Source organism: Rosa chinensis, chromosome 6 (genome assembly GCF_002994745.2).
Source record: "Rosa chinensis cultivar Old Blush chromosome 6, RchiOBHm-V2, whole genome shotgun sequence".
NCBI lineage: Eukaryota > Viridiplantae > Streptophyta > Magnoliopsida > Rosales > Rosaceae > Rosa > Rosa chinensis.
The window spans coordinates 23,229,745-23,257,047 of NC_037093.1; the positions used below are offsets into that span (position 1 = coordinate 23,229,745).

General features: G+C 38.7%; 1 protein-coding gene, 1 long non-coding RNA gene and 1 pseudogene across 23 annotated transcripts; 1 reads left to right on the forward strand and 2 right to left on the reverse strand.

The window, feature by feature from the left end:
* Window positions 1-4,657: 4,657 nt before the first annotated feature.
* Window positions 4,658-10,267, forward strand: LOC112171077 (disease resistance protein RPS6). Of its 22 annotated transcripts, XM_040508878.1 has the most exons (10): window positions 4,658-5,606; window positions 5,700-7,045; window positions 7,780-7,857; window positions 7,940-7,973; window positions 8,056-8,153; window positions 8,502-8,606; window positions 8,702-8,780; window positions 8,867-9,056; window positions 9,144-9,344; window positions 9,498-10,267. In XM_040508878.1, exons 1-3 carry the CDS (start codon window positions 5,328-5,330, stop codon window positions 7,781-7,783), a joined length of 1,629 nt encoding a protein of 542 aa, XP_040364812.1. In that variant the 5' UTR covers window positions 4,658-5,327; the 3' UTR covers window positions 7,784-7,857; window positions 7,940-7,973; window positions 8,056-8,153; window positions 8,502-8,606; window positions 8,702-8,780; window positions 8,867-9,056; window positions 9,144-9,344; window positions 9,498-10,267. The 22 variants fall into 22 exon arrangements, 21 of the variants coding, with proteins under 21 accessions (XP_040364812.1, XP_040364798.1, XP_040364802.1 ...); XM_040508864.1 differs by having other exon boundaries at window positions 7,940-8,153; window positions 8,236-8,606; XM_040508868.1 differs by having other exon boundaries at window positions 7,940-8,153; window positions 8,486-8,606.
* A 694-nt stretch (window positions 10,268-10,961) lies between these two features.
* On the reverse strand, window positions 10,962-16,079 carry LOC112170011 (annotated as a pseudogene).
* An 8,340-nt stretch (window positions 16,080-24,419) lies between these two features.
* LOC121049753 lies at window positions 24,420-25,251 on the reverse strand. The gene is made up of 2 exons (XR_005801231.1): window positions 25,135-25,251; window positions 24,420-24,950 (listed from the first exon to the last, which is right to left on the reverse strand). It is a non-coding gene; the product is annotated as an uncharacterized LOC121049753 (long non-coding RNA).
* Window positions 25,252-27,303: the final 2,052 nt, after the last annotated feature.

The following is a 27,303-nucleotide window of genomic DNA, read 5'->3' on the forward strand; positions in this document are numbered from 1 at the left end:
TGGCGATAACGCCTTTCGTTTATCATTTGTGATAGCATCTCTCGTTTATCGTTTGAGTTGGCAAGATTGGCTGTGATGATTGCTATTGTAGGTTCGCGACATGCGCAGTTGGGATCTAGGATTACTAATCGCTATGTTTGTCATATCGCTGGTGGTTGCGGTGCGTTGGCGATAGGGTATTGTTAATATTGGGCATTTATTGTCCAAATTTACATTTAATCTTTCACGATAGGGTATTGTTAATATTGGGCATTTATTGTCCAAATTTACATTTAATCTTTCACGATAGTGTATTGTTAACATGGGGCATTTATCGTTGGGATTTAAATTGGATCTTTCGCTATAGAATATCATTAACGTTGGGTATTTATCGTTGGATTTTGCATTTGATCTTGCGCGATAGCATATCGTTAACATTGGGCATTTAATGCTGGATTTTGCATTTGATTTTGCGCGATAGCGTATCGTTAAAGTTGGGCCTTTATTGCTGGAATTTACATTTGACCTTTTGCTATAGCATATCATTAACGTTGGGCATTTATTGTTGGAATTTACATTTGAACTTTCATGATAGCATATCATTAACATTGGGTATTTATCGTTGGGATTTGAATTGAATCTTTCGCGATAGCGTATCATTAACATTGTTGTGACGTTCGGCAATACGCCGTGTTGGTTGATCGCGATAGGCAACACAAGGGTTTGTGAGGGATAGTTTTGACTATGTCAGCAGAACCGGCCACGAGCGATCTCACCTTTGCATTGCTTAATGCATGGGTAGCAAGTTGGGATTGCTATACAACGTGCCTTTATCCTTAGCGTGTTGGTTTATTATTGGGCCACCTCATTGCCTAGAGGCGATAGGTGGGGGGTTTCAAAATGATGTATTGCTGGCGTGGCCGATTATGATGCGGATATGTATAATTGCAGATTGTAACGATAGTAAACGATTTTCATTGAATGTTGTGCTTAGGCAGGGACAAAATACATTAGATAAGTCGAAGACCTGGATGGGAGTAGTTGGTGCTGGTGTGGAACTTGGGTGGCGGGAAGGTGATCTCGGAGCTTGTGGTCGTCTTATTTTGGGTAGTATCGGAGGTGTTGGGCATTCTATGGGTGTGGTAGTATATTGCTATTGCCTCTTATTAGATAGAAGGTAGCCGGCCAGACAGCCTCAACGATTTCGTAAGGTCCTTCCTATATGGCTTTCAGCCCCGTTGGGGGTGGCATTGTTTCCTTCATTATCCAGTCACTGACGGAGAGTGCACGAGGCATTACCCTGGCATTATAGTATCGGGTGATACACTATTTGTTGTTTATGTTGGGCAGATATGCTAGTTCTCGGCCCTCCTCCAGGAGGTCAAGGTTGAGGTTGAGGCCCTCACAGTTGGTTGCTTGGTCAAAGCAAGCTACTCACTCTCTTTCTACCTCTTGTTTGACAGGGATCACCGCCTCGGTGCAAAATGACATGCAGAAGGAGGACTCGCCGTTGGCCTCAATGGGTGTTGTCCTGATAGACCACAAGACTTCAGGTAATTTCTCAGCCCAAAGGCATTTGGCATCGTCCAGTCTCTTTTTAAAGTTCTGCTTGATTATCTTGTGGACTGCTTCAACTTGGCCGTTTGTTGGGATGTTTGTTGGGATGAGCAGGTGAGGCGTATCGGATCTTGGTGCCGTACTAGCCCACGAATTCTCTCAGTTTGTCATTACCAAACAACGCACCGTTGTTGGTGATAATCGTTTCAGGGATTCCAAACCAACAGAAAATGTTTTTCCACAGGAAATTGATGACCTTGGCAACTGTGGTGGAGGCGAGGGCCTCAGCTTCTACCCATTTTGTGTTGTAGTCCACTGCGACGATGGCGAATTTCAACTGTCCCAGGGCTGTGGGAAACTTACTGATGAAGTCCAATCCCCACTGGCAGTATGTCCAAGGGGCGATGATGATGGAGAGTGATAGGTTCAAATTTCATACATTTTTATAACCTTAATTGTAAGATTCTATGCCTAGTTCTCGTTATTTTTTAGTCATTTAGTTTTTATTTGTGTTTTGTAGGTTAAATTGGAGAAAAGAAAGATTTGGAGCTTAAAGTCAAACACAGGATTGAAAAGATGCTTGCTATCCTGAGCATCCAGAATTGTCTCTGCTGTGCGTCAACTTTGAGGATTAAACTGTACATTCTCACAAGGAATTAGCAGGCAAGCCTTATACCATTGGAAAGATACGAGTGTTAGCTTTCTGAGGAATTTTACGGAAGTGGATTCGCATTCTTCTGGAGCAAGTTATGATGATTTAAGTGAACCTAGTTCGGGAAGGCAGATTCTGACGGATTTTGTATATCTTTTCGGAATCTGACTTGTGAGGCTTCGCTTCCACCATCTTTATTATCAAATTCGCCTTAAAGGGATTACTCCTCACTCAAATTCACCTTAAGTGGATTTCTTCTTACTCAGATTCGCCTTGAGTGGATTACTCCTCACTCATATCCACCTTGAAGGGATTTCTCCTCATAGAGATTCACTTTTAGGGAATGACTTCTCACCTAGATTCGCCTTGATCGGTTTTCTCCTCACCCAGATTCGCCTTGAGGGAATTTTTCCTCACCCAAATTCATCTTGAGATGTTTCATCTCGAGGAATTTTTCTCAATTAAGCAGGTTGCGCTGCCTCTCTATTAGGTCATTTCCTGACTTGAAACTGTTCTTAAAATTTTACACCCCACATAACCTCTATATTCCATAATGTATGTTTCTCTGAAAATAATTTAGTAACTTTTTAATTTTTTCTTTTCTTTCTCTTATTAGATTTTATAGATATATCTTTATTTGCTCATAATATATCTTAAATGTCTTATATATCATTAAATTAAGAATATTTGACGATATCAGAGAAATCACAGATATTTCAATCATAAAGCTCACTGTTTTCTATCCGTTCATTCGTAAAATGGTAATACCACTAGCTTGCTGTGGTTTCAGACTTTCTTTGGTTAAGAAACAAGAAACTAGACACATCGCGAAACCGACAAATGTGGCTGCTTGTTTCTATCAAAGCCAATAGGTATTTCTTCTTCAAGCGTGCCTGTAGTTCCTATCTTCAAAACAATCCAAGTTTCAGAACAATATCTCACTCTCTATTTCAGAAGTACTTGAAGAATTTTCTATCTTTGATCCACAATTCTTGAAATTTTCGAGTCATGTTTGCGCTGGTGGAGATGTGGAGTAATGAGACCAAGGAGCAGAGCCAGAAGGATCAAACGATTCAAACCCTTTCGGCGAATGCCTCGGCCTCATCAAGCACTGATGTTGTGGTCAACCAAGCAAAAGGAGAAATGAGCTCGTCAACTTTGTTAGCTCTTGTTTTCAGCCGAGTCGTGCGTGTCAACTCTCTTTTAACACACTATTTGTCTGAAGCCTCAGTTTCCATGCTTGTGGATTGGTTTAGCTCCTGAAGATGTGTAGTTTTTTCATTTTTTTTTCTTTTTTCTTTTTGCTTCTCATCTTTCTCTTTGCTTAACTTTCAAATCAATAATAGTAGTAAGGTCGTAACAATGGAAGTACATATGGTCAATTTAAGACCCCATAGAACGTCTCAGTGTACGTGATATTGTCAAATTATTGAATTGAGAAAACCAGTTTGAACTATGTAATTAAGCCAACACTATCACAGAATCTAACAAACAATTAAGCTAGCTAATTACTGGTATTATACAACTTCACTTCACAGAAAACAAAAAACATAAGTGTTAATATAAATCAACAATCGACTATAAGAAAAGTAAGGCAGAGGTGGCCTCTGGTAGACACTTTTGTTCAAGATAGTCCGCGAGAATTGCAAAAAAAAAAAGGTTTGCAACCATTCTATAACTAAGTGCTAAGAGCATCTCCAATGGAGATGTCAAAATACTTGTGTCAAATTCGAATTTGAAAGTCGACGTATTAATTATTATTTTGACAAATTTATACTCCAAATAGGTTTTTCATAATATTTTATAAGAAAAAAATTCACATTTTATTTTTCTTCTCTTTCTCCCTCCTCTGTTTCTCTCTCACCTTCTTCCCTTTTTTTGCATCTTTCCTATTTTCTTCAGCAGACCACGTTTCTTGTATTTCGTTCTTATCTTCTTCTCTTCTCCGATCTCCACCCTTACACCAAAACACTGATTAGAACATATCCAAGCAGGCAGGCAACCATATTAACAAATCCAAATAGCCATATCAACATAGCTGAACGCGCATATGTATTCACACCGAGGTTTTTCCCCCCGTCAGTTGAATATAAATAGTCGATCACCAACAATTCCAGTAGTCAATGTTTTTCTAGTAGCTATAAAGCGTCACTTTTGGCCATTTGGGAGTCTGAGATTTTTTAAGATATCATATTATCATTGCCCTTGGGTTCTGAAGCCGTCAATCACGTGTCTGTGTGTCTCCCACTTTTGTTGTAGTGCTATTTCAGTATTTCTAATGACCACTCCGTGATTTATTCGATGCGAAACCAGTAGCCTACTGGCAGTAGGCCAAATATTATATTTAACAATGGATGGTTAGCCATATTTGACAAACTAATGACCACTCCGTGACTCATTGGATGCCGAACCAACGCACTAACGAATTATATTAAACGGATAGTGGTCGTTCTAAAGATTTTTAATACCAAACACCGTGAGTTACAACTCAATTGATTGCGATGACGGTGCCAGGAAACTGCTTTGCACGTTGCCAAACCGAGAGGCCTTGTATATATAACAAAAGATATAGTCCTTGACAGTGAAAATACCATCCCAAATTCTTTCGATTCAGCCTCCTCCAATCAAACATGGATCTGAGCAAACATCAATTCGGAGCCTCTTCCTCTTCTTCTTCCACCCATTCGTTCACACACGATGTCTTTCTGAGCTTCAGAGGTGCGGATACGCGCAACAACTTCACTGGCCATTTATACCGCAATTTGGTTCAGGAGGGAATTAACACCTTCATAGATGATGGACTTCCGAAAGGAGAAGATATATCACAAGAGCTTCTCGAAGTAATTGAGAGATCAAATATTTCGGTCGTTGTATTTTCTGCCAACTATGCATCATCAAAGTGGTGCTTGGATGAACTTGTCAAGATCATTCAATGTAGAGAATCCAAGCAACAAATCGTTTACCCAATTTTCTACAAGATAAATGCGTCGGAGATACGATACCAAAATGCCCAGGTTGGTGATGCAATTGCTCACCTTAGCAAACACAAGGATAACTTAGAGAAGGTGGAGAGTTGGAAGGCAGCTCTTACACAAGCAGCAACTTTGTCTGGGTGGGCCATCTCGGATGAAGGGTACGTATGTTCAATATAATTGGCATCAGGTTGAGAAGAGGTGACAATTCACAAAAGATATGGTTGAACGACGGAAGCTTCACAAACTTGAAAAAGCTACAAATTTTTATAGTCGATATATGGACGCTTGGCGGAGAGAGCGTGGATTATCTCCCCAACCAGTTGAGGGTCCTTGACTGGAGGGAATGTTCATTACGATCGTTGCCAGCGAATTTTAATCCGAGGAAACTTGGTATGCTGCAAATGCATGGGCCCTGCACGACTCCACTAGCCGAGGGATTGAAGGTATTTGGAAGAATTCGATTACTTTTTACACATATTGCTACATTTTAATTCGATTACTGAACTTTATTTTTTGGTTCTCTTTCTCCCAAACAGAATATGCGATATTTGAACTCTATCAAAATGTCGGACTGTCATGGTATAACAAGAATTCCTGACTTGTCTGGATTAACAAGCTTAGAGTATTTGGAGCTGTGTTACTTTAGAGATTTAGTTGAAGTTGATCCTTCGGTTGGCCGTCTCAATAAGCTCCTCATTTTGAGACTCACCCGTTGTTTCAAGCTGCAGATGTTTCTAAAGGGTATCAACTTGAAATCCTTGGAAACTCTGGATCTCTCTGGTTGCCCGCTTAAGTTCTTCCCTGAAATTGAGGGGGACATGAAGTCTTTGAATCACCTGGAGCTAAGTGAGACTCACATCAAAGAGTTACCTTGCTCGGTTGGAAATCTCACTGGCCTTAAATCCTTGTCTCTAACTGACTGTCATCATCTTACAAATGTACCATCGAGCATTTTCTATGCATTGCAATGTCTGGAGTATGTTGGTCTAGGTTACTGCTATGAGCTTGTTACATTTCCAACAAAATCAGAATCACTTCCTCCACCGAACTTTTCAACTAACCTGACGAGATTACAAGTTTATCTGTACGGTTGCTATGGGCTTGAAGAAATTTCAGAATTTCCACGAGAAATAGATGGCTTAGATGTGGAGCGCTGTGAGTCATTGGAAAGAATTTCAAAGTTGTCAAAAATTTTGGAGGGCAAAGATTCAAAAATGTTCAGTTCGTTGGAATTGGCTGACTGCCAGACACTGTGCGACAATCTGGCTCGTGGAGTAGGATCAGAGGTTCATGTGGCCAAGAATGGATTGAAGATGACATCCGAAGAATTGATTGGAGAGGCAGAGAAATTGACGGCTCTGTTGACTCTTTTTTTCTCTTGTCCGAAATCTGAAGAATTCCAAGTACAGTTTCCCACAAGTGCTCCGATTCCAAGCTGGTTCACCTGCCGTCAGGATGTGAATTGGGATGTGGATTCGGATGTGAATTGGGAAATGTATTGGGGGGAAGTGTATAGTGAAGTGATACATAAAGAGCATGAGCTTTGCATTGAAATTCCTCAAAACTCCAATTGGGACAACAGAGGGTTGGCTTTCTGTGTTCAATTGTGTTCGGCTCACCTCACTTGTTTTGTTTACATCAATGGAATAAAGTTTGATAAGAAAGACGTGCTTTGGGGTAACGTGTGGGTGCATTATATTCCATTGGTTACAGTAATAAGGAGGTTGAGTGAAAATGGGATGCCGCCACCTGATATGTTTCGAGTTATGTTTCGTTTTGAAGAGAACGTCACTGATAGTGCTATCACAATGAAGGTAAGCTGGGGAGTCCACCTGATCGAAGATTTGGAAGGAAAAGCCGATGATAGTCCAGCTGACTTCCAGTAGGTTCATTATCTTTTTCTTTTTGTGTGTTTTGAGGCTTCTTTTATAGCCTTCTATCATTCTCAGAACTTAAAATCATATTTGAATTAGAAACGCATTCTGTTGTCCAAGTATATACTGATTCTGCTGCCACTGAGAATGACATTGACACACCCAAGTTACAAAACATTTACCTCGGAAGAACTACTCCTTTAATAACATGATGCTCGATCATCATCATACAATGTTAGGTACTTATTCCCTGTCTTTGAGATAATGGCACATACATATGGTGTATATCTCATATATTGTCTCTAGTTCTGAACTTGCCATGTGTAGCAGAACTAGTCTAGGTTAAACACTAAAACTTTTCTGAATTCCCTGGACTTATTTCGTTCAGGAGTTCAATTTAGAGGAAATGATTGAGTGATTCTTTAGAATCAAACCTCTAGAGCATGATCAATGGAGTTGATAAGACCTACCCTGAGGGTCTTTATGTCTGAATTCCTTGTCTGTTCCAGAGCACTAAAGACGCACACATAGATCAATATTCCAGAAATAAAAGGAGAGCTACGCATTTCACTTAAACTGATCTTTTGGTTGAAATCACATTTCAGCCCGGCTTAATTTAGATCTGCTAGTAACATCCAATAAGTGGGCTGCTTACAAATTGCTTGAGATTGTATTCAGTAATTGGACCTACTCTGCACTCATGTTTGTAGCCTTTGATTTTTGATTGTTTCTTTCTTTGTAGGTAAAAATCCTTATGCAATGTCTGTATTAAGTTGAGTTGCGAAGGAACTCGATGCTCCAGATATGGCTGATACAATAGGTAATTGCTTTTTTTGGGTGAATTAGTTAGCTAGTTGCTAATAATGGATTTTATTAACAATGGAACTTTTGTGTGTATTCAGAGTAAGTGGATTATGTACTTCATTAGCAAGCAAGGTTGGGCATATATACCTTGGATTTCATTCAGTTTTTCCATGCATAGTCAGACACACCTCAAGAGGGTTTGGTCTCTTTGCAGCTTTGGTAGCATAGTGAATTCCGGTCCTCTTCTCTAGTCAATTGTCACTATCCCATTCGCGAGTGTAATGGATTCTGTTTCACAAGTTTACTTCCAAAGTGAGTGCACAGTTGGTCTTTGTTCTGTTTATCTTTAAAAGTTGAAAAATTTGCCAACTAAGGGCAGCCTTTGTTCAACCAGGTTTTCCAGATCTTCTGGGTTCTGATGCATGTCTACCTGAAATTAGTTCAGCACGCTTTTTGCCTGTTTTCATTTTCTTTTAGTATAGAAGTAATGTTTGTGAGTTAATTTACCTTTGTTACTGTGAAGTTCTTGATGAATAATCTGATTAAGATGTGAGAAAACAGCATTTGGGCCTCTTAAGAATAAGACAATACATGCCTGTTGTAAGTTTGAGTCATCCTTGATAAAAAAAAGTTCAAATGGGTAGAGTAATGCCTGCCCAGATTCAGGAGGACACTGATACAGGAGTTGCAGGCGGGTGGAAGCATTTCACCAAGAGCTTATATTGGAACAACATGGTGATCGATCAACACATATAAGATGCTGAGGTGAACTATATATTTCCTTTGAATTAACAATTAGAGATGGTTAATGAGTTGCTATCATCTGATTAATTATGACTAAATTCTTATCTTTATCTAAGCTGGTACAGATTTTTAAGGGACCAGCAAGTGTGGGATGCTATGCTCAACTTGAGGAAGGAGTTTTTCTGTTCAACTGTGGTACAGATTTCTGCTTCCATTGGAGCTTTTAGTGGAGACGGTCTCATTTGACTACTGTTAAACTTCCTTCTTTGTTTATTTTGTAGACAGATTGATCTAATCGGTGAGATGCCAAACTGATCGAGATTTAATTAGTTCAGTACCGGGTTCTACTCTACACTCATCTTTGCGATTCTCGATATTTGACAAGGTGAAAATCAGCAAAGTTGTAGTCTTAAGGCAAACTAAGATGAATCTAGAGATCTGGTCGAAACAATAATGAGTCACTGAGTTTAGGTATCTTCTTTTTCTAGGAGCTACTAGTGCAGACAATCTTTGCAGTATGTATTAAAGGTTGGTCTTATGGGATTTGAATTTTTGAAGGTGTTGTCTCCTAAGTACATGCGCGCAATGATCTATGTAGAATGCATTGTAAAGTGCTTTCAAGAAGATTTTGGATTCTTGGTAGCAGCCTTGCATGGTGTATTACATCCATACTTTTCCAGTCAATTCTCAGCATTACCAGAATACCAGCAGCAGTCTGGAAATGCCAACATGCATTCTGCATCGTACATGGATACCAATGTGAGTACACTGTTTTTCTTTGTTCTGTTGCAGTTTGTCATTGCAATTCTTTCTTCCACAATTACTGTAGGTCTTTGATAGTAATATATGTTCAGCAAAGTTGTCCAGTCCTTTTGGCAATCGTTGATTTTTGCTGTCTACCTCATTGTGTAGGCAATCAGTTTGATTTTACAGCTCGTGTCTTAGAGAGACCATGATCCTACCTCTGCAGTAGGAATACGAAACCTACATGACTACTTTAAATACTCAATGTGCCCCCAAACCTCCAACACAAATTGTCCCAAGTGGTGCAAGGTTAACATTGACAGAGTGTTGCAGCTCTGTCTCTGGAAGAATTGGTACAGGAGAATATTACGAAGGAGTTTAGCGACTGAATCAAAGGTTTTTCTGTAAGCCTTGCTCTTGGTACAATCATGAAAGCTGAAGTCGGGGGTTTATTCAGGGGTCTTCTTATTCGAGCATGGTTAATCTGCAAAGAGCCTATTCTGTGACGCTAGCTGGGACATCTCAGTGACTCATGTCTAGCTACAAGGAACTTAAAAGAAACAGCAGAGAACTTACCATGCTTGATCATCCTTGGCCATTGATTTGGCACTTTTGGCTAAAGAAGTCTTATGGATTTGTAAAGACTGGGGTTATGCAATTTTGCAAATGCAATGCTAGTTTCTTTCGCGCTTGGGTGCCAGACTTCAAAAAGAAAGAAAAGAATGGGAAATGCACCCTATGCTGTTGAATTCAGATACTTGTGCCTTTGTGTGCCGCATGAACTTTTTTTGATATGGGAAACTGATTCCTTTCCCTTTCTTCCAAATTTTTGGTTGTAGCAATTTTTGTTGTATATTTGGGGAAAATGTTGAGAATGCTAGAGATAGATTAGATAAACGAGGTATAGATAATCCTACGAAATGATGGTCTTCCCTCTCCGCTTCCATCTGTGTTTTTATTGCTGCACTTGTTTTTTTTTTTTTTTTTTCCTGTTCTGAGGGTAGTCTCCTTTTTCCCTGATCGATGTTGAAAGGTTGGCAGCTATCTTTCCTTTCCTGTAAGTTTGCGCTCAGTTATTCCCTCTTCTTGGGCTTGCTCTTTGTCAAGTCCAGTATCCAAAAAAAATATTACCATCTTCTTACTGAACCTCTGAAGTTGAAGCTAAAACTGCCAGCTGAAAAGAATTACCTCAAACCGTATCAGATGCATATATTTGTAATATCATTTGCTTCCTGCGGTTTTAGAAGTTTCTTGTGGTTACAGCGAGACAAAAAAGAAAGATCACTCTTGAAAACTGACCATAGTGGCTCTGCTTTTTTGTACCAAAAGCTCACAAAGATATACATATAAAGTATTATCACAATCCCTTCAAAATATCCCCGTCTAATTTCAGAAGTACTAGCAAGTCAGCCCGGCGCGATGCTGCGGATTTGTTATTTTCCTGAATTGTATACATAATATAGTAACAATCATAAATTCATAATCTAAGAAGCGTTAACCAAAGGGTTTAATATCAGAAGCAGAAAATCAACTAACAGCTCAAGCATACATGGCTGAATCTATTTAAGATTACCAGCCACGGGGCCAAGAAGAAGCAGATTCTAATATGTCATACAAACTCTTACAGTCCAATGTCTCAAAAGGAAACTAAATCGGTGAACTTGATATATATACTACTACCAGTGCTATCTGACGACGTTCATAACATTACATTTAAACACTACTTGACCATATATATACATAATAACATAAATCCACTCCATTCTTCAGCATTTAGTGGTCTTCAGTCCTAGCAACTCTCATAATATGGTACTGAATCTCCTTCAACAAAAGCAAAGCATCAACCACTGAGGAAATTATGCATTTTATAATTGATTCAACCAAGTTGAAGCTACGACAGACAATGGAAAACAAACCTCTTCCTCTTCCTCTTCTTCTAACCTCTCTCTCCATCTTCTTTAGAAACATGTCAGGGCTTCAAAATCTGAAAGAACACAGCTTTAGAAGGTCTCAGCCAATCACGCAGCTAGTAATAACTATTTGATGTACTGGGGCATTTATCATACTTTCATGAAGTTTATAAGAGGTCCCTTTTAAGATAGTTCAGAAATCATAAGCATAAAATTATTCAGTGTGATAACCACATTCTTTCTAGTACTGCAAACATCAAAACATAAGCATAAGAGTAAAAAGCCACAGTTTTTCCAGTAAGATTCAGCCCCAATTATTCAGTTTCAGTTATTTAATAATATGTTCAAATATGAAAGAAGAAATACAGTATTATTATTACCACCACTGCAATAATCCATTGGGAGCAATTTGATCCATATATACCACAACAATAACCCTGCAAGCATTTGAAACATATAAAAATCCAATATTTTTCCTTTCGTTTACAAATGTCAGTAACTGGGGACGTGACTTGCAGGACTTAGAACACACATATGTTCTACTGAGGTTTGAGTATCAACTGGTTCGTACATAAGCAACACGGCTATGTGGATCTTTCCACAACCAGTTTCCAGATACACAATTGAGTTCTCCTCCAAAGCTTTCTTACACAATTCCAATTGCTACCTTCAAAACCAACACATAAACATCAATAAACAAAACAAAAAGGTTCCACCTTTACTTCATTTTCAGTAATCAAATTCCAAATGAACTCAACCTATCCAATTATTGAGCAAAACTTTTTGTCAATATCTAGTACCAGCTGTCCAGTGTATGAATATATAGTTCCAAATAACACCAAATCCTATCAACATGCAATGCATATTCGTTCTCTTTGAACCATTTTGGCCCTTGAAATCAGGCATGATCGGGTTTTGCAACTAAAAGAAACTAAACTTACCTCCTTCTCATTGCCATAGAGTGGAGCACAATCAATATGCCGAATTGCCGATATCCTGCCTGCAATTAGAAGAATCACAAAAAGACTGAAATTTGATCTCAATCGGGTACAAAATTCAACAATCCTAAGGTTATTTTCTTCAATCTCTGAGAAGATTGAGTAAAAGGGGAAGAGGAAAACCTTGATGGCGGCGGCCACGGTGGCGTCACTGAGCAAGTCAGGCTGGACTGCCAGGTTCCTAAGCCCAAAGAAGGCATCTTAGCTCCGGTTTTCAAAGCAAGAGAGAATTATGAAACTCTGGTAGAACTGAGGGAAGGAAAGCGAAAGGGAAGGGAAAAAATGGGGCGCATGATCGCCTCTTATACCTAGGGGAATGGCAATGGGTAATTTAAAAAAAAAAATAGGGGGCAAAATCGCCTCAACAGATGAAGGCAGGTGTTCTTGTATAACATTCATTGCACTTTCAAATGAACCGGTTCTGCAGAAGGATCCTCCATGATATACTTAGATTCGACAACCTGCTGGAATCGTTGCTCTGCATAGCTATAGTTGTCAACTGGACCATTTCCATTAGCAACAGGCGCCACAGTCCCTAGTATGAATTTCTCTACTCACCATAGAATTAGCCACTGCAAGACCATGAGTATCATAAAATGATCAGCAAATGGAAAACACTAAATGGAATTGCACAAGACGACACTCAGCTATGAGTGACACTCCAAACAATGGATATCCTAAACGGAAGTGTCCCCTGATGAAGAAGATTAATGGTGTTACTGTTACTTTCAACGGTCAAGGCCATTGAATGGAGTTGTTTGGATATTCCAGGCTGATTAATTTAATTTGTTTCTTATTATAACATGGTTTTCTTTTGAAGCATGTAGACTATCCTTGGTATTTAGGAATTAAAGGACCTGAATCTTCAACAGTGTAAGGACTATAGGAGTGCAAGTAGTGGAGAGTGAACTGGTTTCAATATATGAGTGTGGTAAAAGATGTTCCCACTTGTTCAAGAAATTTCATTATCTTGTGGACTTATTCAACAAAACAATAATATAGTGATGGTAAAAGTCGTAAGATTCCTGGTACATTACCTTGCCACGAAATGAGTGTACCAAAGATGATTGATTTCTAAGTCCAAATCACAAAAAACTAAACTTCTTAGCACCTGAAAAAACAAAAAAGTTTAAAGATTGAGAGCATTATCGTTGAAAAAGTCAGGACAATTAAGAAAGCAGAACTCAAATAACATTATTGAGTTCATTTTTAATAATGTTAATGCTTGCATACATCCTCTATCTTAGTTCTTTTTATTGTTAGAAATGTTAGGATTCCCCAGTTTTTACCAGGTAACAATCTACAGGTAATTAGAAATCATGATTATCATTGAAATAATTTAATCTGTTTCAAGTTATAACTTGATTCAGTCAATTTAAAGTAGTCTGACAAGACTCATATACTCATCGCAATTAATCCAGTTTATCTTCTTTTTGAAGTAATTATGTGTTATTAGATTTAGTACTGAAGGAACCGGGCGTGGGGCTGAGCCTCCCAGCTAGGCTGGGTTCCAAACCCTTTCCAAAAAAAAAAAAAAAATATTTAGTACTGAAAGGAAACAAGTGACTGGATATGCCTGCTCTAAAGCACGTATTAAGATCTATAAAAGTTATTGAACTATTAAGATCAAGTTATTGAACTACAATTAAATAGCAAAAACACATTTACTGCAGAAAATGGCAGATTCTCCGGCTGTAATTAACTTGGCAACATTACTGTCTCCATGGAGATTGCCTTCTTTTAATCAATTCCAATCATATCAAAACTCAAGTATAATGTGTGTGCATGGTGTAGCTCAGTGCCAACAAACAAATAAAGAACTACACAGAAGAGGTTACATAATCTTACAGTAAGATGTTCTTCTGAAACCCAATCAGTTTATTCTGAATCAAGTTCAACAATGCTATTGAATGCGATAGATACCTGAGCTGAGCTTGTCAGGTCATCTTCAAGAAGTAACCAAAAGAATCTTCCAGAACCAGAATTTGGGTTCGAGAACACCACTATCATCAGAAGTAAAATACACGGAGTCATGAATCGCCCTTTCTGAGAAATTCATCAACATTCTCAATTCCCTCAATCAGAGAGTAATATGTGCTGTCATCGGGAGTAATCCCTCTGCTCACCATTTCTCTAAGGAGCTCTTGAGCAAGGTCACCTTCTTGGTTTTTGCATAGACCTTTTATAAGAGCATTGTATGTTAGAAGTGTAGGATTGAAACCTCTACTCAACATCTCCTCTCGAACTTTGAAGGCATCATTCATGTCACCTCGTTTACTATGTCCACTAATGAGGGTGTTGTAACTAATGTAATCAGGCTTAATTCCCCTTCTCTTCATCTCATCCAGAAGTTCCCGAGCTTCCTCAACTTTCCCTTCCCTGCAGAGCCCTTGCATTAGGGTATTGTAAGTCACTTCATCTGGATGAACCTTCATTTTATCCATCTCCCTCAAAAGTGAAAGTGCACGCTCCATATTCCCATTAGCACAATGACCATCAATCAATGCATTGAACATCACAAGATCTGGCAGAACACCCTCACACAATATCCTCTCAAACAAGTCATCTGCCTCATTCATTCTCTTCCTTTTACTCAAAACATAAATACGTGATGTATAAGTTTCCTTAGTGGGCTCTATCCCTTTAATCAACATTTCATCGCGAAGGATAAATGCTTTCTTTGCATTCTCAGACCTGCAATAGCCATTAATCAGGATATTATATGTAATGGCCTCAGGAACCATTCCCTTCTCTTCCATTTCTCAAACCATACAATCAGCTTCACTCACCCTACCTTCCATGAACATGAACAATTCATGAATCAACAAATTGTAAGTTGACACCGTCGGCATTATACCCTTCATTACCATCTCATCTCTATATCCGAAAGCCCTGTTTAGATCACCGTTATTGCAATAACGGTCAATCAATGTGTTATAAGTAACAGCACTCGGAAGCAGCCCAGTTTTCAGCATTTTATCAAAAAGACCAGACGCTTCATCAAACCTTCTCTCCTTACACATCCCACTAATAAGCAATCCATACGTGTAAGAATCCAGCTGAACTCCTCTCCCTTTCATGGCACTAAAGATCATCTGAGCCTGTCCAACTCTGCCTCTCAAACAAAACCCATGAATGATAGTATTACAAGTAACAACAGTGGGCTTAATCCCCAAAATCTCCATAAACCCAAGAAACTCCTTTGCCATCTTCAACTTCCCTTCTTTACATAACACATTAATCATTATGTTAAAAGTACAAACACTGGACTCGATCTTCAACCTAAACATCCCAGCATACAAAACCCAAGCCCTCTCGGTCCGATTCAATTTCGAAAACAAACTCAACAATTCATTACAAGTCCTAGTCTTGGGCATCACATTTCCACTCGTCATCAATTTAAAACACTCAAAAGCCTCATCAGCCCCTCTTCATTTCACAGCAACCACTTACCAGCAAGTCCCAAACGACGCCGCTTTGGGCACCCAAACGCACTCAGGCTCGAGCCAGCGAGTCGAAAATGTTCCGAATCGGAGCAATGCCGCTGCCGAGGAGTTGCTTCAGGAGCTCCAGGGAGGGCTTTGGAGAATGGCGACGGCGGGGCATTGGGTTTGGATTTCGAGGCGGGGAAAGTCGATGTGGGATGTGAATTGATGGACGAGGTGAGGGCTTTGGTGGAGATGGAAGAGGGTTTGGGAGATTAGAGAGGAGGGGAGGTTGGGCGGAAGGTGTTCGATGAAATGCCACTGACAAGTTTGGATGGAGTTGAGGAGAGAGTGTCTGGTCGGGTGAGGGAAGAGAGAGATTGGGTTGTGAGGAAAATGGGTCTGAGATTTTGGGGTTTAAGGGTCTGAGGGTTTAGGAGTCTGTAAGGTTTCACAACCGTGTTGGGATGAAGTGTAATTCCACAACAGTTGACATTATTTAATTACTCTTTCAATTGGGAGCTGGACACTTGAATTGCTTAGGCGGACTAAATCAAGCATTATCAAGTAGAGTTTGGTTTTGCAAAAGCAACTGCATTAAGGGATGGTTTATACATACTGCATTACTTCATCAATACGATACTGTGTTGGTTGAAGGTGATTCTAAGTTGCTAATTGACTGTATTCACGGAAGATGTGAGGTTTCATGGAGAATTCAGGTTCTCATGCAGGATATAAGGCGATTGGCTCATCAATTTAATTTCATTGTGTTTCGGCATATTTATAGAGAGACAAATTTCGTCGCGGATCATCAAACTTCATTGGCTCATAGATCTCAAAATAATTCTATATGGTTTTTCTGTTTACCCCTTACTATGTCCCCAGAGTTCCATTTGGATCAACATTCCATTTATGATACGAATGCTAATTATGAAAGTTGTGCCGACCGATATTTCAAACATTAGAACTAAAATTAAATTTGTGAAAAAAGTTACCAAAATACGTGTGATTGCCTGTCTTTCCTATCATTTGTTGCGTAGTCTTGTTTGGGGTTTGTTACATTACATTGGAAGGGAGTCAACCCCCACTCTAACTAACTCCAATTTTAGCTTTTGATTGCCGATCTCTCATATCATTCGTTGCCAAGTCTTTTTTTACATTAAAATGGAAGGGAGTTGAACCCCTATTGTAGCATGTGGTTGTCCATCTTTCATATCATTCGTTGCCAAGTCTTCTTTTACAATACAATGGAAGATAGTTCAACCACCACCCTAACGAACTCCCTACACAAGCTTAATTCTAAGCCAATGAAGTACAGATATTCTAAACGATCAACCAAAAATGTGACTTGAGTTTTAAACGATCATGAGACAAGTTAGCTCGTATCAGAAAAGTAAATTCAACCCAACAATACAGATTCACTTTTTCGTATTTTTACTTTACTTTAGCATAAGAGATGAATCATTCTCCAAAAAAAAAAAAACAGAGAGAGAGATTAATTGAAGTCAGATATCTGTAGTGTTCACCCTTTCGTTTAGCCTTCTTATACTTCCGGGTCACCACTACTCTTTCCACCAGTGTTCTCATTCACGATTTCTATTGACTGCTAATCCACAATGATGAATAGGTTTAGCAATTCCATTTTACACAGAGATCTAAAAGCATTTGCAGATAGTGACTGAAGTACACCTTTCACACATTAGCATCACATTACATGTATTCAGTATAAAATATGTCAAGCAATAGGTTAAGCTCAATAATGATTATAAGAAGGGCTAAATACTGTTTAGTACCCTGTGGTTTGGGTCCAAAATCAATTCAGCCTCTGAACTTTCAATTTCATCAAAAACACCTTCACACTATCATTTCTCATCCAATTGATCCCTCCGTCATGATTCCGTTAAATCACTTAAATGTGGCTATTAAGTAGCTGATGTGGCATGCCAACTTGGCACTAGTGAGGCCCATATGTTAGGCAAAATTCTAAAATAAAATTTCAAAAAAAATAACAAAATTTATTCTCTCTCTCTCTCTCTCTCTCTCTCTCTCTCTCTCTCTCTCTCTCTCTCTCTCTCTCTCTCTCTCTCTCTCTCTCTCTCCCCCCCCTCAATTTCTCAACAATCTCATTCTTAGATCTGCCGAACCAACCATACTTAATATTAGGATTTCCACCGCATTTCCGAGTCACCGTCTCCATGAAAACCCGAAACGAATCGAACCTCGCCCACCTTGTCTGTCCAGAACTCGAATTCTTGTAAAGAATGTATTTAAGCCAAGTTATTTCCCTTTCAATAATGAAGTATCATTCACCAGAACTTGAGAGCTATTGTTTTAAGGTTTGATATTCCAACAAGTGGTATCAGAGCCCCATCACAGGGGTCTGATTGTGAGCGTGTATAAATTAAATGAGAGATCTTCTTTAAAAAAAAAAATTTAATTTGGTATGTCATGTAAGGATATTTGTGGAAAGAGAAATGAGTTAGATAAGTAAATTTAATAATTGAGATTAAGATGTAGGGTGTAATAAGCAAGTATGATGAACAAAAAAAATAGTAGAGTGGCAATATATATCTGCACATTTTTTTTTTAACCAGATTAAAAATCCCCAATGATAGATAAAAAAACCCATCAAACAGTTCTTTTCTTATGAAATTGTGCTGTACCTTAACAACTTCATATATGCTTCATATAGATTGGATTTTGCAAACAAAAAAAGAAGCCATCAACAATTATCTTTTTTTATAACGTATTATGGCAGATAAGCAGGCCAAAAATAAATAATTAACATCGCAACTAGGGATGGCAAAAATCCCCAGTGGGGCAGAGCTCCATTGGATACCCGCCCCTAATGGGGGGAGAATTCGGGGACAAATGGGGAATGAGGATGTGGATCCCCAATCCCCGCTATCTAAGATTGGGGATAGGGCGGGGATGGTGTTGTGATCCCCATCCCCAAACCCGCCCCAATAATATATATATATATATATATATATATATTTAACTATATATATTTTAATTTATTTTTTATAATATAAATCATAAATATATACATTTACTAATTTATTTTAATGGCTACACTTTTACTTTAATGGTGTTTTGACTTTTGCACCCAATTAATTATGATTTATGAATTTAATTATGTTTTAAATTTATTTGTTATAGATTTTGATTTTAAAAAAGGCAATATGAGAAAAAATTATTTTATTTATTAAATTCTTATTGGGGATTTGGGGCGGGTTTGGAGGTTTAGTCCCCAGTGGGGATGGGGATGGGAAATCCCCAATATAATTTTATTGAGGATTGGGGCGGGGATGGGGGTAGAGAATGACCTCGGGGATAGGGATGGTATTGTGATCTCCATCCCCAACCCGCCCCATTGCCATCCCTAATCGCAACGTTGATTGCTTTCATGATCTCAATAGCATTCATCTGCTATTGTGGTATCAGTTTCATCATCAACGATGTGTAATTTGATTTGACACTTAACTAAGGGATAAGAGAATTTCATTGTGCCAAAAGAAGTGAATGTAACTATGGAATAAAATCCAAGTTCCAGAGACAAAAATCAGAAACAAAAAAAAATCCATCAAGCTAGATGCAAAGCAAAAGCTTTGATCTCAAAACAGGAATCCATTGACTGGCTTTTCCAAATTGGAGTTCGCAAAAATTTGAGATGGTTTTTGCAAAACATAGGTTTTATGAAGTTTCTTGCGTTGTGGCAATTTCAGTTCCAGTCTGGTATCTACGTTTCATCACTTCATGTAAGTAACGTTTGTCAACTAAGGTTTCAATTCCATTTTTTTATTTTTAAAAAAAAAAGTTAAAAAGAATTGTTTTTCTTAACCGAAAAAAATCCATGTCAGTAGTAGTGGAAAGCAAAAGTATTGACGTGGCATAGCCACATAACTTGGTATTCATATTTGGTAAAAGTATTTGTGATATGTAGCATTACTTGTGAAAATATATAAATGAGAATATGGATGTACGAACAGAAAATATTTGTGATTTGTAGCATTACTTGTGAAAATATATATACGAAACGTACAAAACTGAGAATATGGATGTACGAACAGAAAAATGAACCCCCCCCCCCACCAATTTTTTTTTTTTTTTTGCAAATACCTTATACAATCATTGAAAAATGCATAATATAAACAACTAAAATAACCCATTGATTTCTTATAATGCTCCCCCAATTAATTACAAGAGTAAATTCGAAAAAAGAGAATTGAAATATACCTATATAGAATTTTCTTAAATTAATTGTATATCAATTCTTGAGTAAGTTTCATTGTATTTATTAGAGATGGCAAAAATCCTCATCGGGTATTCGACCCTAACTGGGAGAAATTTGGGGGAAATCAGGTAACGGGGATGGGGATCCCCAGTATTCGAATTATGAAATCGGATACGAGGTGGGGATGGTATTTTGATTCTCATTCCCATACCCACCCAAAAAGAATTATCTGAAATATACAAATATATATATATATATATATTATTGGCAAAATAGTCAAATTACCCCTTGATTTATCCCATGATTGTCGATTTACCCCCTGACATTTTAATTTTGATTATTTACACCCCCACTTTTTCAACTGTTGCCAATTTACCCCCTACCATTAATTTTTGGACTTTTCATCTAATTTATCCGTTAGCTTGGTTAGCATGTGAGGAGTATTTTCGTCTTTCCAATTGTCTATCGAACAAAGAATAATCAAACCAACAATTAATGTCAGATTTTAGGAGAGAGGGATCTGGAGAGAGACATATGCCACCGATCGATGAACCCAATGATGAAAGGGCGCAGTCAATACAATACATGAGCATTCTAGCATTTGGATCTGGCAAGAGAGACTATGTCAAAGAGAGAGATTTGCCAGACCAAAAGTACAAGGATAGAGTACAGAAGACCTAATGGCAGTGGTCCATTTTTACTTTTTTTTTTAATCCTCTCTGCTCTTTTCTCTTCTCGACGCTTAAGTTCTCTTCGATGTGGGACTTGTTGGAGCCAATGAATTTGGCAAAGCCAGAATTATGTATGTGGGTGTGATCTTTGCTTAGTTGTTTAAGTTAAAATCTGGAAAAGGATTGGAACAAATAATCCATTTTATAGACTAGGTGTCGTTTGCTCATATCTCTGACTCCATAATTAGTCTCAACTATTCTTATGGTTGAGTAGAAATCGAATTAGATCTTACCCGCTACTCTCACTTAGTTGCATGTGAACAATGGTTTGAGAAATTGTGTTTCTGGTCTAATATGCATCATATTTCCATCGCACTTGAAGCCTTGTGGGCTTTCTAGGTTCATTTCTCTCGTCAATGGAGGATAATATTTACTCTTTGTCAAAAACACAATTTGGGCACATATTAACTCAAGAAAAAAGATCAATAAAGCTCTCACATATTAACGAAGGATTGTTGGTGGGGGTAGTGCAGCGGCGGCGGCGGCGTGGTGCAGCTGCTAACATGGGCCTGGAGGGTGGGATACAGTGCCCTTGCTAATCTGGGTTCATGGGCGTGGATACTACCTATGGGCCCTAGCTGGGCTGGAGATTGGTTTTGGGCTCCCTTTGTGGGCCTTGCCCTATGTTTTATTTTATTTAAAGTATTTACTTATTTCTGTTGTTTAGTTTGGTTGCGTGTTTTGCGAGCAATAAGTCCCTACATATGTTGTGTATAGCTAGTCGGGGTATGGGCCTGTGTGTGCACTCGGGTGCCTTGTTTGCTCTAGATAGGCGGCGAGTTCTTTGCTTCGTCAAGTGGTCGCTACCGCCTAGTGGCAGGGTGAGACTAAGTGTCGTCGGATTTATCCTCCGGCGGCAACATAGTAGGAAAGTTGTGCGTATGGTAATTGTACTATGGTATAATCGGGTTACATATCAAGTTATATTTCCGTAATGTCACCGCTATGTCAAAGCAAATAGAGTCGCCAGTAGAGCGCTTTTTGCTAGTTGGTGCCTAGTTGAATACAATTATTTAGTAGAGACTCATGATAGTATTTCAGGATGTTCTCCATATGCTTATTGTAATCAGGGGTTTAGGCTAAATGTCCCTCCCCCCCCCCCTCCTTGTATTCGACAGTTTTATTAATCAAGGCTTGAGGGCAGCCGCACCAGCCCTTTATTCAAAAAAAAAGATCTGACATTGATTGTTGGTTTGTTTAATTTTTTTTTCGATAGACACTTGAAAAGATGAAAATGCTCCTCACATGCTAACTAAGTTAACAGAGAAATTGGATGAAATGTCTAAAAGTTAACAGTAGGGGTTAATCGGCAACAATTAGTAAAGCGAGGGTGTAAATAATTAAAATTAAAATATCAGGGGTAAATCAACAATCATGGTATAAGTCAGGGGTAATTTGGCTATTTTGCCTATATTATTTATCATATATGTATTTTTGATATTATTCTGTTAATAAATATGTTTAAGAAAAGGTACATTCTTTTAATAAAAGATCGTTATCAACATGTCAATTTTCCTTGATTGAAATAAGAAATTTATTTTATTTTGATGTTTGATTTTAACTTCATATTTTACAATCCATAATTATTTATATAAATTTTTATATAATAAATTAGTAATATTGTTAACGGGAATTGGAGCGGGTACGGGAACGTAATCCCCAATGGAGACGGGGATGGGAAATCCCCAGTATCTTATTACAAGGATTGGGGCGGGTAAGAAGATGGAGAATGAAGTCGGGTATGGGAATGGTAATAATCCCCTTACCCTACCCTCCCCATTGCCATCCCTAGTATTTATTCTATAAAATGAGTATGTTTTCTTCTGTTGAGTCTAGGAATGAGCAAACGGGGGCGGGGTATCCGCTGGTTTTCCCCGCATTTATCAAGCAGGGGCGGGGGCGGGGTTCCCCATCACATGTGCGGGGGTGGGGGCACTTATTTCCCCCGCAGGGGTGGGGTTTCCCATTACCCATGCGGGTTCTCCATATTGTTTTTTTGTTCAACTTGGGCATTTTTATAATTTTTCTTATTCCTCATGAGGATCCGATAGTTGGATCTTTATATAATTGTGAAAAGATGATTCAAAAGAAGATCCGTGAGGATTCGACCGTTGGATCATCGTATAATTTTGTGAGGATGATTCTAAAGGTGATCTGGGACGATCCAACCGTTGGATCTTTACATAATTTTGAGAGGATGATCCTTAGGGTGATCCGTGAGGATCTGACCGTTGGATCTTCGTATAATTGTGAAAAGATGATTCAAAAGGTGATCCGGGAGGATCCGACCGTTGGATTTTCATATAATTTTGTGAGGATGATTATAAGGGCGATCCGGGAAGATGGATCTTCACATAATTTTGAGAGGATGAACCTAAGGGCGATCCGTTAGGATCTGACCGTTGGATCATCGTATAAATCGGTAAAGATGATCCTTTAGGTGATTCGGGAGGATCTGATCGTTGGATATTCGTATAATTTTGAGATGATGAACCTAAGGGCAATCCGTGAGGATCCGACTATTAGATCATCATATAAATCGGTAAAGATGATCCTCTAGGTGATCTGTGAGGATCCTACCGTTGGATTGTCGTATAATTGTGATTTGTGAATTATTTTTTGTCAAAAAAAGAAAGGAAATTTTTTTTAAAAAGATAGAAAATAAAAAATTTCAAAATAGAAAACAAAAAAAGTTCATATAGAGAAAATGGCAAATGCGAGGACAGGGGTGGGGAACCCGTTCCCTGCGGGGGCGGGGCGGGGAATCCCCCATTTGAAAATATCCCCAGATGGGGAACGGGGGCGCGGGGGAAACTTGAAGGAGAATCCCCCGTTTGCTGATTCATAGTTGAGTCCCTTGCTTAATAAATTATCTAAGATTTTAATTCTTTCTTCAATAAATATCAAACTTGGACATAGAAACAAAGCCTCCCAATGCCAAGAGATTCACCACGTTCATTAACATCCAGGCAGGGAGGGACTGGAGGATTTCATATCGAAAATATCAAGCCGCCACCGAAAACCCTAGGCCGTAAAGCTATGTGAGAAAACTAGAGAACATCGTGCCTTTTACTCGGCCAAAAAACAAAAATTGTTGAAACTACGAGATGAGAAAAGTTAAACTATAGGTCGGCCCACAAGGATTCATTTTATTACCCCTTGATTTAAATTTGATAAAACTAAATTGGCCAAGTATTACTGTGCAATAATAGCAGATGTCGTAAAGTTTGGTCCATCTTCTCTGGGCACTTATTTTTCTCTTGAAACAATAATTTCATATATAATATTTAAAATGGAAAGTCGAAAAATCTTACGGCAAGGAATTTCCCTTTTAACAGTTGGATAAATTTTCTTCATAACTTGCGAGTACAGACAGACAACAGTACTTTGTTTTTTATTTTTTTTTTGACTTTTTGGTGTGTGGTAAAAAATTTGAAATACTGGTAATTATTATTGCTTAGCTGTAAAGCTGAAATTTTCCCTAAACGTTGATTTCTTTCACTACTCGTATTTCCTAGCGCGGGTAGTCATCTTTCCTATTTTGTGCAAGATTCTGAAGACTAGACTCTGGAGGCAATTAAAGATAATTAAGATGACAACGACTTTTTCGTTTGCAATGAAAAAAAAAAGATTCGTGAGCCATGAAAGTTTTTCTTTTATGAATTTATTTTTTGAACAGAAAAAATTCGAACAGCATATATTTTGATCAAGAAGAAAAAAAAAAAAAAAAAAAGATCGATGGATTGCTGCAGCTGAAAACATAATTAAAAATAGAGTTTAAGGCCAAAATAAGCTTCTTCAAGAACATAACTGATATTCAGAATTAAAGCATATACTATAATAGTTTGATCTGATATCGATCCAGTAGTACTCAAGGATCCACACACAGGGTCCAGTAATAAAAACCAGAGACACCAGTAGTACCCTAAGAAGTAAGAAGATGAAGATGAAGATGAACTCAACTAAACCCTACCAAATTCATGAGACCGAGCCTTGAAGAAGAACTAGAGCCAGTACCCAAGCAACAACAGAATGCAAATAATGATGCCGTTCACCAATATGAGGATTTGCCTCGACCATCGGGCGGCCTGTAAAATCCGTGTGACCCAATACTTGAAAGTGATGAGCTTCTTCCTCTCATCCCCAGCTCCATCATCTTTCAGAGTTAGCCCCATTCGACCGAGAAACCTGTGCTCATTCAGTACAGCCATGGCATTGCAAAATAGCAGTCCAGCCACAAATCCACGAAACAAAGTCCAAAATGCATTCCAAAACACCGAAACAAAACCAAAGCCAAAACCGAGAAGCATAATTTCAGATCTGTATCACAGAAGAAACAGGTCAACATTTAGAGCAGTTCCAGGAACAACATGCTTCAAGATTTCACAATCAAAGCAAATGCTTGCGATTTGTAAACAATTAAGATTCAAACCTATAAACAAAAAGATACAAAATCGAAATCTTTTTCTGTTTTCCTTGGTCTGGTCTGATATGGTAGATTTACCTGCGAGCGATGAAATGACAGAAAAGTGCACAAGTTCTTTGTTTCAGTCTTAACTAGAGGTATTCGCAGACCTCGTCGCCTCTCAAACTTAACTAGAGGTATTATTGTGGTTTTTTTTTTTTCTATTTCTTTGGTGAATACCTCATAGTGGTTTTGTTCTCTCCCAGAGAAAAAAAATTGACGTGTGAGATTTTAACTGGGTGGGGTTAATCTTCCATTAGATGCTACAGATATTTCTGTGATAATTTGTATATTTCTTTCCCCTTTTTTTATGCTTTTGAGAGCTGTAGTTATTTTTTGGGTAAAAATCACAAATAGTACCTGAACTATACCTCAATTTTATCGATGGTACCTGAACTTCAATTTTGATCACAACTAGTACCCGAACTTTTCGATTTCATTTTAAATGGTACCTAGAACCACCTTCGGTCACTATTCCGACTAAAAGTGGCATGTGAGGCAATCATAATGACGATCTTTGGTGATTTCAAGGATTGCGATCATAGCGATGATCTTTTTGGTAATAGGCTTTCCTTGAACTTTTATTTTTATTTTTTTAATCTTTTGTTGGATTTGACTTTTTTGACCGGAATAGTGACTGAAAGTGGCTCTAGGTACCATTTAAAATGAAATCGAAAAGTTCGGGTACTGGCTGTGATCAAAATTGAAGTTCAAGTACCATTGATAAAATAGAGGATAAGTTCAGTACCATTTGTGATAATAACTCTTAATTTTATAAAGGGGTTTTTTGCACCAACAGTGTCTGGAGACTTGGGTGACTGACAATATGATACCCGAACTTACAAAGTTATCAAAGTGACACCCAGACTCAATTTTTCGTATCTCCGTCATACTTGCGGTGATTTTCCGTTACGGTGCCGTCAATCTCGACCACGTGTGAGGCACATGAGTCGCAAAATGAGGGCAAAATAGACTTTTCCACTATATCAAACTCTAAATTATTATATTGAAAATAAAAACTGAATAAATTTTATTACTTTGTTCTATTAACCAAAAATCTCAATCGGTGGAGAGGGAGTTCACAGGACTTGAAATCTCATTCGCCGGAATCTGGGAAGTGGGTCACGTCCGGACCAGGGTTTTCTGTTGAGAGAGAGAGAGAGAGAGAGAGAGAGAGAGAGAGAGTCTGTGTGTGTGTGTGAAGTGAGAAGCTTTCGTTTTCGAGCCAGCGAATTTTTGGGATGTTCGATTCACCGGGGAATTGTGTCAATTCCGATCAAGGGTTTTCGATTAGGGTTGTGCGGTGGTGGAAAGTCGGTTCCTTTTTGGGGTGGGGGGATTTTTGGGTTTTTTTTGTCAACTTGCTGAGTGTGTGATTCTTTATGAAGTTGGGATCTCTAAATCTGGGGAGAGGTTGTTGATGTTAACGCTGCAGAGGTGGTCGGGTTGGTCTTGGACGCCCAAAACCCGGGCTGAGAAGACCGGAACTGGGATCAGGCGAACATGAATTCTAGCAAATCGAAGTTGAACTCAGACGAGGAGGGGAAAAGGGTTGTCTTGTTTGAACCCAGAACGCCGGCTTCGACTTTTGGAGCTCGAAAACTAGCTTTATGAATACCAATACAATATGGGGCTACTCCTGATTGAGAAAAAGGAGTGGACTTCTAGGCAGGAAGAACTCGGGCAGCCCATTTGATTGCAACTTCTGAAGTTGAACTCCGGCGAGGAGGGGAAAGAGATTGCAGAAATTAAGTTTACTGCTGATTCGAAGTTGGCTGAGGCAAATGCTTTAGTGGCTAGCATAGAAGAAAAATCACTACAGTTAGAGGCAAAGCAAGCGACCATGATGGGCGGCGGTGGCAGGGGGCTCAAAGTCGGATTTCGAACGGAGTTCGAATTTGGGGCTGCACGGGACCTTCTTCCGATGTTCTGTTGCGACGGGTTGGCAGAGGTGAGGCTGGGATCGAGTGATCTCGCCATCACCAATCTCTCTTCTCTCGAAAGCTCAAATGGGTTTGCTGGGTTTGAGAAGATGAATATGAATGTGTTCTTGCTCATGTTCTTATGCTGGGATTTCTTAGTTTTTTTTTTTTGCTGGGTTTAAGAAGATGAACATGAAGACTTGCTAGATTCAAATACTTATCTTGATTGCTATCACTGATATGGGATTGGTGGTGGATTTGAATGGGAAATCAAATTGCAAGAGGT